This window comes from Onychomys torridus, chromosome 3, assembly GCF_903995425.1.
Source record: "Onychomys torridus chromosome 3, mOncTor1.1, whole genome shotgun sequence".
Classification (NCBI taxonomy): Eukaryota; Metazoa; Chordata; class Mammalia; order Rodentia; family Cricetidae; genus Onychomys; species Onychomys torridus.
The window spans coordinates 90,335,650-90,347,782 of NC_050445.1; the positions used below are offsets into that span (position 1 = coordinate 90,335,650).

Consider the following 12,133-nt stretch of genomic DNA (forward strand, 5'->3'; position numbering starts at 1 on the left):
CACCTCCAAGCCCTCGGTTGGCCTCCTCCTTGGATGCCTCGCTTCTGTTACTCAAATGTTGATTCAAACGTTTTGAGTGAGTTCTGTCCTCGGCAGGAATAACAAATGGGTTCTACGTCACGGGAGGATGGGTCAGCGTTTGTGTTAGAAAAGTCTGGTCTAGATGCAGCTTTAAAGAATAAAGGGCTAGTGATCAACTGGTGATGTCTGGTACGAGCCCATGGTGTGAAGCTGCAGTGGCCTGTGTGCCTGCCCTGCAGGTCTAGGGCAAAGGCACCCCAACAGCTGGGTCCAGTGGTGCAAGCCTGCAGTCCTAGCTACTCTGGAGGCCAGGGCAGGAGGACCAAAAGTTCAAGATTTGCCTGGAAAACTTGGGGAGGCCATCTCAAAAATAAAAAAATAAAAATAAAAAAAAAGGTCTAGGACACAGCAGTAGTAGAACTCACCTGGCATGTATGTGCAAGGCCCTGTTTATGTTCGAGCCCCAGCACCAAACACAGGGCTACCTATGAAAGCTCCTGCATGGTCGGCCTTTCCCAAGTCTACTGTCCTTCCCCACCTCACTGTTCATCCCCAGCAACCTGTGAATGCATGATCGAAAGAGAAGCCTGACCGGCCCCCACCACACTTTGAATCATGCCTCTTTCACTGCACTGTTTGCCTAGGCCCCACGGTGGGCTTGTATCCCCAGGTATGGCCTATGGTTTTTCTAGAAACAGCAGAGACTTTCCTGTAAAACCAATCCCTTCCACTGGGCAGGCAGAGTAGGCCGTGGCTTCCATCAGTGACTAGCAAACAGGACTTGGCCAAAATTACCAGCCTGCCTCCAAAAAGGCTCTACATCTGTCCTGCTTTTTATTTCTGTGATTCTGAGTGCCAAGGTCCAGGTGAAGGTGCAGCAGGCTTCCTTTGTTCCAGGCAAGGGTTGGCTGTCCAGCCACAAACATCATTCTGGCCTTGTGCAATTCCTCCAGCAAGCACCTCTAATCACACTGAGCAAGCAGTTCTCAGGTCTGGACAGTAAAGACCTCTCAGACAATGAGGTTAATCATCTACTCTTTTGGATGTCCAGTGTCCACACACGTCACATGGGAGGTTCCATCCTCCCGAGTGCTCCCAGTACTATCAGTGGGATCCCCACAAAGGGCCTACAAGTACCACAAAAAGCATGGGAGGGAGAGCAGAGCATTTTTCTGTACCTAAGATGTCCCAGGACAAACATCAGCAACACCAACACCATTTACTCTGTGCCCTTGAAACCTTCCCAACAGCGATGAAATGCAGACAGGGACCATTTGGTAATCGTTTCTTCAACAACCAAGACTCCCATTTGCCCTTTCTTTTAGTGCCAGGTCAAGCACAGAACCAGACAAGGTGTCCTCAGGATGAATCCTCAAAGCCAGGCCACAAGCAGCAGCAGGGAAGGAGCCAGCCTTGCTGCAGGGCTTGTGGGCCAGACAAGGTGTTTCACTCCATCTGCTCACAACAGGCTTAATGCGCTCTGGCGAGAGCAGGGGTTGTCTGAGGGGCTTTCAAACACTAGAGGACATTTCCCGTTCCCTCCTTCGGGTCACCACAGCCTATCGGAAAGGAGCGCAGACACAATCATTTTCTTCCAAATTCTGGTGTCTTGGCCCGATTCTTTCCAGTACTGTGTTTGTGATCTATACACTACAACACTCAAAATAACACCAGCTTGTGGTAACTCAAGTACCGGAGGAACTATACTTTCTATCCCCACTGGAAAGCATCCCATAAGTGTGTTTGGGGGGTAGGGGTGGGGAGACGAAACTAGGCTTTTCTAAGGGCTAAAGTCTATGGAACAAAAATAATCATCTCCAATGTAAATTTTACTATTTTATTTGTGAAAAAACTACAAGCAGAATTCATAAATAGACATTTCTATTTAAAGCAGGAAAATGATAAAGTGGCTTCTAATAACATAGTCGTGCACATGCCAATAACAGGAATATATTAACATCTTTTATTTGCTAGACAAAGAGCAGTGTCCAATATAAATTTCCCCCAAACATTTAAGACCTGTGAATTTCTGACCAGTTCACAAAACCACCGACACTTTAGCATGAAGAGAAAACAAACCTAATAGACTGTCAGCTCTAAGACGGACGGAGCAGAAACTTCCAAAGCATTATACAAGCCATCTTTCTGGGCAAATGGAAAATAGAGCTCGTATAAGACATTAACAAAAGTTCACAAGGGAAGATTATGTTCTGACATACTTAACAAGCATTCGCTATCTGTCTCCAACAAACAAAGCTAAGGAAATAATGTAACCATCTTTACACAGTAAATTAAGGTTACAAGTCATACACAAGAACAGAACTGCTTGCGCGTTAGAAACTGTTCAGCTCCATTGTCACACTCTAAAGGTTGGCTCTTAAACCATTTTCAGTAACATACAAGCAAAGGTTATTATATATTCAGCAATTAATAAATTCTCAATAATTTAAGATATGGTAGCTTAAAAATGCAGACTGAGAATGATCTTGATAAGGCAGGCGAGACATCTTAGTGGAGCTAAACTCACAGAAGCTTCTGCCAATGTTCTCAAGTATCCAGATCCACACTGAAAAGTTTCGATTAAGAATGTTTTCGTGGGTATCAAGATGTCTTTTTTTTTTTCCTTCTCCCAACTGCATGACTTGGGCAGAGCAAGTTCGGTCAGCTCTGTGCGTGTTTGCACGAGTGTGAAAATCATGTACTAAACATACGGGAAACTTGCAAGCCTTAACACTGTGCTTTTTGTTTTAATATGCTTTCTGTGCCACTGAACACCAAGTATTTCTGGTCCTCTTAATGTCTCTTTGTAAGCTACACTAGTGTTTTTTTTACCTACTGAGTACTATAGTAGGGCAAACTGTAGATGCAGGAAGCTACTAGGAATTCCATTTCCAGAATGCATGCCTGAGGATGTCATCGTGTAGCACCTCTCCACTCCAACAGCCTGTGACAGCAGCAGCAGGAGGCCGGCCAGGAACATCTGACTGCTCAGACTCCGCCTCTGTCAGCTGCAGCTCCTCCCTCAAGGCAAGTTCACTCCACTCGTTCTGAAGCCTTCCCTCCCTTCACCTCTCCTCATTAATTTATCACGGAGGCAAAACTGAAGAACCAAGACACGGGCCATGAATGAATTAGTAGCCTATGAGGAGCTGGTAAATCAGCCTTTCCCACTAATCTAGGGGGTCCAATCACTTTACATGAAACTCGTTTTGAAAAAGTACACAGTGTTTCTGAACAAAGTGCATACCAACACTTATTGGTTCAAAGAGCAGTGCAATCCACATGAATTTGGTGGCATTTAATTTTTTTAAAAAGTTAATTAAAAAACTTAGCAATTCCTTACACCTCTGGAAAATAAATATGGCTGACTAATTAACCCTCCCTGAGACCCTTAATAAAAGGAATATTAAAACTTTAGAAGGAATGTCTTTGCAATACCCCACTAATATTAAAATGTGGATTTAAAATTCATAGTCAAATCACTATGTATTATATATTCTGATGCTTACAGAAAGCACCTGATTTCCTTTGGTTCATTAATAAATACTTTAAAAAGGTATTTAAAAAGGTAAGTACAGCTTGCATCCCAGACACAAGCACTGTTTTAAAAAGAGGGGAGAGCATTGTCCATGCTTCTGAGACCAGGAGCCCAGCGACAAATAGCACTGCCTTTGTGGACAGAACGTAGACCACGGCGCATCAAATGACTGGTTTTAATGTAAATGTGAATGGAACCGTTCCTGTTGGCTACTCAATTCAAGCTGTTAATATGTTCTTAACTTGTTGCCTCCACAGATAGAAATTAGCTCTATTATTAAGCAAACCCAGTTAACACCAAGAGGTGGTGTTTCCTTACACACTCCCCCATGAGTCCTTAGAGTGTGATCAAATAAAAGAAGGTTAACACCGTTCTCATGCTTAAAGTGACTAAAGTACTACAAACTCAGTGGGTATGAAGGTAAAGTCAGATAGGAGAGATACCCTGAATCTAAGAGCAAAGCAGAACCACCCAAACTAGGGTGAAATGGGGTGATAAATTGTTATTAGTGGTCTTCGATTACCCCCGCCACCCAAAATAGTAAAGTGAACAGAAACTTTAGAGTTCAGTCAAGCCACCTCTGTTGATAGACAAAGACTGTTCACTTTCCTGGGATGGGAGCTTTCCTACAACTTGCCCATGTACCCCTGCAGTCCTTTCCCCCCCAAGATGCTGAGAAATGACACCAGAAACTGGAAGATCTGTGTCAGGCCTGGCTGTGTGGTCAACAACCATTGTTTAGCAGGTTTTAAGAAGAAAAACTAACAACTGCATTAGGAGGGTGAGGGGTGGGGTGGAGCTGCAAAAAGGCCATGGTCACAAAATCCACCACTGCGGTGTCACAGGAGAAGACAACACAGGGCTGCTTCCCGAGATGGTGTGGATTAAAAATGCACTACTGCAACCCTGCAACTAAGAGACAGCTGCTGTGCCTCAGGCATGAGCAGAGCTCTGGAAAAAGGCCGGAATTCGAGATACAGAACACCATATTTTCATGAGCGCTTAATAAGAACAGTAATGTTAACATGTAACCATAATTTACATGAATACTTGGCATTCTGGAGCTATAGTTTTGTTACTTCCGAATGGTCAAAGCCCTCCAACTGAACCACTTGTGATTTGTCAATTATCCCATCGCAAATGCAGGCTATCTGGAGCAGTCTTTAAATTTGAGATCACGTTGTTTAAAAAATATATTTTTTATATCATCCAGTACTCTTAAAGACAGATGAGAGAGTCAAGTTCCCATGTAGGTTGGAACATACTTCCTGTAAGACTGATTTGAATTACATTTCAGCACTTTCATAGAAGGGACTGTCCCAGATCTGTGTCAACTGTTCAATGTTGTATTCACTTCACAGTGTATCAAGCACCAGCGTTGCCATGGATTGGTTTCAAATAACCCTTTATATATAATTTTATATTTATATATATAGTTATATCAAAACTGATAGTACAGAGTATAGCTGGAAGAAAGAACTAAATTTAAGAGGATATGCTGACAGGATGGAGTCTGTGAACACAATAAATAAAAGTTCCCCTCCCCCCCCAACCCTCTTCAACAAAACAGAAACAGAAAACCAGTTGTAATGTACATGGAAAATTGTGCACAGCAGATTTTTTTTTATATAAAAAGTAGATTCAGGAGCACATCCAATTATAAATGATTGTTAGGAAAATCATATAAAACAATGGAATACATAAAAGTGTCAAGAGGAACTGTCAGGGTACGAAATTCCTTGGTGGCCAGATGCCCACGGTAAGCAGACCCTCTCCTGGTAGCATCACTACAAGGCCGTCCACAGAAGACTCTCCAGGGCGCAAGCAGCATGGGCAGGTGGAGGGTTTGAATCTCATACCCTGATTCATAGTTTCACAATTCCATGTGCAATTTCAGAAAGACTCATCATTTACTGCTGACATGTCGCCCTTTGGCGTGGAGGAGCGGGAGGAGCCTTTGTCTGTGCTCTCTGACCCCGAGCTGCTCTGGTTCTGCTGTTCTGACCCTGCACTGGAGGTCACTGTGGAAGAGGATGTAGAGGAGGACCGAGTCTTTTCCTTAAAGTCTGTGATAATGACGGTGACGTTGCCCACAGTGACGGCCAACTGCTGTGCGGTGCTCCTGTCCACGTTCTTCAGCCGGGGCCTGAAACATGCCAAGGGAAGTGCTTAGGAATGACATCAACATAAGCCTGCCTTCCCACAAGCTTGTGCCTGTGGACCTACACACACCATGGACCGCCACAGAAGCAACGCTGCCCATTAGCTGCAGGCGTGCTGCTGACCACTTTATCAATAAGAGAAATGACCATCAGCTAGCAGAACTTTTGATCACAGATGATGACCCACTTCTTTCTGTTCTGAACAGGATAATCTCAAAAGGTCAGCAGCCTTGCCTCTAGCTCCTCGTCACCCCACCCCCCAATCTCTAAAATCTCTAAGTATGCCGTAACCTTAGGCTTTTGATTATGATTAAATCAACAACTTAGTATTCCACTCCAGTTTCGTAGTACCTTGAGGTGTGATTCGTTTCGCTGGTCTTTGTTGTAGCGTTAGCAGACTGTATACTGTTAGCTTCACTAGGAGGATCTTTCAGAATATCAGACTTTGGTCTAAGGGGTAAAGCAAAGACCCAGAGAAATAAAAGTAAGTCACCATTTAAAATCTGACCCAGGTGTAAATGAGTACATACATTGTATTTAGTACCCAGAAACTTACTTTGTTTTCTTGTTGGTGTTTTTCTTGGTGACACTGGGGCTGATGTCCTTGTCTTTATCAGGTTTCTCTTTGTCAGGTTTTTCTACCTTCTCCTTCTTCTCCTTCTTCGGGGGAGGTGGAGTGGCATACTGCTGTGCCACCTGCTGTGCTACCAGCTGAGAATTGATGCGAGGTTTCCTACAACATTCAACACAAGACACAGCATTAGTGGCTGTGTTCGAACTTCTTACCAACATTATTCCACACTGTTTCAATGTGTGCGTAGCCTTCAAAAGGAGACATCATATGCACTTGTGATACATATGCACACAGCCCTGTGCAATCATTCAACAAGTTCTAAGAGTGCTAAAACACTTCTTTTGAGCTGTCATGATTATACCGACAGCTTTCAAATACTTCCAAATACTTCCGCTGCAGAGGGCTAATCTCGTTTTATTAAAGGGACACTGGTAATCCCTTGAAAAGAGAACGAAATTAGAAGTGTGACATTCACTCCTCAATCTAATTATTCCAACTGGGCCTGCTCCCCTGCAGCTGTGACTGGCATGGACAACACATACAGGGCAATAAAAGGTAACTGTGGTTCATAAAACTCCCAAGGGGATGAAATCATTGTGGGAAAAACCTCAGACAAGTGATACATTGACTGTGTCATAACAGTTATGCCTGCACCACTCCCCAGCTGACACAGGCTCTCTCATCACTGTTGTAACTTCTAAGTATGCCAACACTTACACAATGCAGGACCATTCACAGATTCAAACTAGGGGGAAGGAATGCTAGCCAAGGTTTCTATACACAGAAACCCCTCCTCTGCAGCCTCGTAACAGATCTCATAAGTGAGGCAGGCCCCAAACTATTACAAGGCAAGTGGCCCATCTAGTGAGGAGGAATACTGGGCAAGGGATGACCTGTCAGGTTAGAGATGGTTGGATGAAATGTTATTGACTAGGACTGACTACAACTGACCACTGAAGCTTGGATGAGACAAGAGTCCTATAATACTAATATAAACTTTCCCTAGCGAGACATTCATGGAAGAATCAATGCTCCAAACTTCAAATGGGAATATTCAAATGGGTTCTTAGCAAAGTAAAGCTAGACAGGCTGCTAGTACACAGTACAGCTGACCACAGCGAAGTCCCAAGCAGAGAGGACCTGGAACAAACAGCACAACCCTCCACAGCACTGCCTTCTCCTGTAGTTCCACTACTCCTCACTGGGATTGTTAAGCAAACATGGTTAAAGGAAAGACAAGACATAGGGGACAGATGCTTATAGTTCCAGGAGAGGTACAACCTCAGAGAATGTCTATCAGCCTCCAGCAACAAAGGCCTTGATCGGAAACCAGTTCCCTGAAAGTACAGTTCTCCAAGTGAAGGATGAAGTCACAACATCTCTATCAGTGGTTCTCAACCTTCACAATGCTGTGACCCTTTAATGTAGTTCATGATGTGGTGACCCCCAACCAGAAAATTATTTTCATTGTTACTTCATAACTAATTTTGCTACTATTTTCATTGCTACTTCATAACTGTAATTTTGCTACTGTTATGAATGGTGATGTAAAAATGATATTCGACCCTTGTGAAAGGGTCACTCAACCCCAAAGGGGTCTCAATCCACAGGTTGAGAACCACTGCTCTAGATGACTCACTGAGTCTAACTAAGCCCTGGCTTCCTCCAAACCTCCACAGAGCTTCTTGGCCTTTAGGTGACAAGGTACTGTCAGTTTTAACAAAGAAGCAGCCCTACCTAACATGTTCCTTCAAAGAGGAATATAGCTGTAAATAAAAAGACAATATAAAAGCATTTCATAGATACCCAAGGAACAAAACCCAGCTGTTTAAAGGCATTATTATCAAGCAGTGTAAGTCATATACTTTAACCTACACTCGGGTGTCAAAAGGAATTTGTAGTGTGTTTTCCCTGCATACACAAAGTCCTGCATTTGATCCCGAGCACTGCTGTTAAACCTAGTAAATTTTGAGGCCAGTTGAGCTACAGGAGGAGGCCTTGGTATGTACAGAAAGTACCATGATCTGAGGGTCCTTTCAATTAAGCCAGACACAGAACCAAAAGCGCCTAGGGGCCACATGCTAGAACCCCAATAAAGTTTTGTGGTGTCTTTTACTAGGCTACACTTTACATCTCAAAGCCAGGTAAGAAGAGCAAATAAACAGCCAGGTGGTGGTGACACATGCCTTTAATCCTAGCACTCAGGAGGCAGAGACAGGAAGAAGAGCAGGAGGATCAAGGCCAGCCAGGACTACAGAGAGAAACTCTTGTCTTAGGGAGAAGGGGGGGGGGGGGGGGAATAAATAACCCCTTCAGGTAAAGGTAAAGGAGGATGAATGCATGGTTCGGTCTCCACTCTGCTGACTTCCAGCTCAGCCACTCCTACAAATCAGGTCTGCACAGATGAAAGGACTACAGGCTGTCAGCAATGGCATTTCCCAGGCAGGATGGCAAGAGCTTGGGTGAAGGTAGGGTGTGGGCAGAGATGTATCATGGACATCAGAGATGGTGCGCTAATATAGTCCTAGAGGGAGAAGCAGAGGACAGAAAGGCAGTGCCTGCATCTCAAACCACCCGTGAAGGCCTCGCCATGGGCAGAGCACCTAACAGCACAGCTTCCAGCTCCCTGCTGTAGTTCTCCGGCTTCTCCAGGATGCAGGATGACAAGGACGGCCTGCTGCACTTCTCAAATGCTGCAGCCAGCAGGTAAGACGTTTAAACACTGTGCCAATGTTAGGCACTCACCCATCAGCAAATATACTGCAATTCTTCAGCACAGGCCAACAAGCTTCATTATGGACAGGACAAAAAAATCTATATCTACAGAGAATAAATGATGACCCATTCATTCTAGCATAGGCACAACAGTGTGTGGGCAGACAGTGATGTGCTGTGTTATACAAGCCAAAAGGAATTAAGACTAATTAGCACAGTATTCAATTATTACCATGAAAATTGACCCAGCTTCTAAAAGCACTGTTATTTGAAAATAACTACTGTGTTCTAAATGTTGTATATATGGCTCAATGTGTCCTTAATTGACCTTACAAGCAGCAACCCACCACTTGTTCTCCCCCACCCAAACCCTCCAGGGACAATTTACTATTTTCTTTAGTTCAAATACTTGCTACAAACTAACCACTCCCCATCCCACTCAGTATTTCTAGTGTTAAGGAGCAATTTCATGACCTAAGGAAAATGAAAGCCTAAAATGGTCTGTCATATTAAGGCATCCCTATGAGAAGCACTGGTTTTCCCCCGATTCCAAAAACATGTATATGGCCAGCCTAGACACCAAAGCATTTCTGTGTAGCTATTCTTCCTGCCTCTTGTAGATGAAAGAAAAACTCTTCCTTACCAGAAGATAGGAATGGTAGTACTTCCAACACCAGGGCACTGGACAGACCAAATATGCTTTTGCAAATACAATTTTATAAATTGAAGTTATTTTTCTTTGCAAAAGTCCCTGGTTAAAGCCACACTGAGCTAAATACCTGATCTTTGTTTGAACTAGTCTCTATAAAATAATTTAAATTCTAAGTTGTAAACAGCTAAGGCATAACACATGTCGGGATGATTCCTAAATCTACCTATAAGGCAACATGCTAAGCTGTCCATCCCAGCAGCATCGCCCACCACACATGAATGGCCCTGGCTTCTTAACCAGTACATGTTTCTGCTGATTTAATCCTGTTTCCTGACCAAGGAACCTGTATGACTCATGACAACTTTGCGTTAAAACCAGCTACCTTCACACAAGGGTAATTTAAAACCTCTACTATATTTCAATGTGGCCATACCTTATCAGGTATCATTCATTTCTCAGCTTTCCTCCTTAAGAAATCTTTTAGTACTAAATAGCAGTTCCTATTCCCACAAAACAATCCTTCAATTTCTTTGCCTTCCTGAATGAGCAACTGGGTGGCCTAAAGAAGTCGTAAGTACTCCCATTCTAGATTATTCTTTCTCATCAGACTCAAGAGAGCCACCGTGCTCTATAAAACCATCCTCCCGAGTCTAACACCAACTATTTATTGAATTAAACACTTTCCTCCCGTTTACTTCTCCTGCTGTCTTACAAGGAATATGTAAAGTGTGGTGTAAAAGAGTAGCTGGGTGTCCCAGCACTAGGGAAACCAAGGCAAGATCTCTTTAAGTTCCAGGACACACAGAGCTATAGAGAGAGACCATTTCAAAAACAAAATAAAACAAAAAACCACCAATATAGAAAATTCTGATATGAAAATTTTATAGTGATACAACCAAAGCTCCTTGGGGGCTCTTACTATTTCTAAAGAGAGTAAGGGCTGCTCTGATCAAACATTCTACTATGCAAGCATGCTGTGCCACAGGCAGTCCCACCATTGAGAAGGCAACCTGCAGAACCATTCAGATGAACTCTTCACTTCAAAGGGCAGAGTTCCAGGACAGCCAGGGGTACACAGAGAAACCCTGTCTTGAAAAACCAAACAGGACAAAAACAAAGAAAGTAAGTCCATGAATAAATAAGATACATACAAAAATAGAAGGTCTCATGTGGAAGAATGTTTCCTAACTTGTTTAAAAAATACTTTAAAAATTGATTTTTGGGCTGGAGAGATGGCTCAGAGGTTAAGAACACTGGCTGTTCTTCCTGAGGTCCTGAGTTCAATTCCCAGCACCCACATGGTGGCTCACAACCATCTGTAATGAGTTCTGGCGCCATCTTCTGGCCTGCAGGGATACATGCAAACAGAACACTGTATACATAAGAAATAAATCTAAGAAAAAAATTTTTATTTTTGTGGTCTGTGCCATGGCATATATGTGGCGGTCAGAAGACAGCTTGAGGGAACTGACCTCAGTTTGCTAGGCTTGGTGGCATATGTCCTTACCCCGAGCCGTCTTGCTAGCCACCTAGAACCTTTCTCTGAAGATCAATGGGTTTCTTTGGCATTTTCAGTCTTTGGTCAGGATCATTCCCCCTGAGGCAGCCCAAGTACCCCAAGAACAGCCCCAACTGCAACTCCTAGACTGGACTTGCAGAGGAGGGACTGCAGCAGCATCAAGGCCCACTCTCTGATGCAGTGCACTGTGTGATTTTAGGTAAGACATGTCATCTGGACAAACTTCTGTTCCCTTGATTATGAAAACATTCAAGTGGAGTAAATGATCACTGAGGTTCCTTTAGCTGGGATACTGGCATTCAATATTTAATAAACACATCTAAACGAAGTGCTTGCTCTTGAGGAGCAAGGCAGGTTTGCAGCTTACATTGTCAGCAACTCATTCAGCCTGTCTTTACAGTCAGCTATATCATGTTACAAATGCTCTACAGTGAGTTGGATGTGACCAGAATCACCTTCTTCCAAAAGGCATGCAAAACCACCTTCTAATCCACAAGAACAATTCTCTAGGCAAACACAGTTTCAATGCAAATAAACTTGATAAATCAAGTCTCTCTCCAAGAAAGAAAACATTAAAGCAATCTAATCTGCTGTGCAAATTACTTCATAGCTGTCCAAGACCCTATTTAAAATCTATGAAACCATTTTGAAATTATAGATCATTTCATTAAAATACTTATAAAACACAAAGAATCTGAAATTCTTCAAACAAATGTGAAAAGCTACTTATCAATTCCAGGTCTAATACTCACCTAACTACCTTCTGCAGGTGATGGTTAAGAGAAGTGCTGAACTGAATTTATTGAGGTATCATTTTGCAACGTTTCTCAAATCAAACCCTTAAAACTACCCCCAAACTTAAGTACAAGGAAACAACAGCTGCGAGAAGGTCATTTATGATCAAATGCTCATGCTATAATAGTTTCTAAATCACTGGGAATTAACACTCTGC

At 43.1% G+C, this 12,133-nt stretch overlaps 1 protein-coding gene across 1 annotated transcript in view; it reads right to left on the minus strand.

Annotated features, from left to right (window-relative positions):
• Positions 1 to 1,844: 1,844 nt before the first annotated feature.
• LOC118580539 (RING1 and YY1 binding protein) overlaps positions 1,845 to 12,133 on the minus strand; it is a 53,383-nt gene continuing 43,094 nt past the window's right edge. The window contains exons 3-5 of the mRNA XM_036182329.1: positions 6,278 to 6,454; positions 6,073 to 6,171; positions 1,845 to 5,705 (exon numbers count right to left, since the gene is read on the minus strand). Coding sequence (XP_036038222.1) covers positions 5,453 to 5,705; positions 6,073 to 6,171; positions 6,278 to 6,454 — 529 coding nt within the window. The 3' untranslated portion in view covers positions 1,845 to 5,452. The remainder of the gene's footprint in view (positions 5,706 to 6,072; positions 6,172 to 6,277; positions 6,455 to 12,133) is intronic.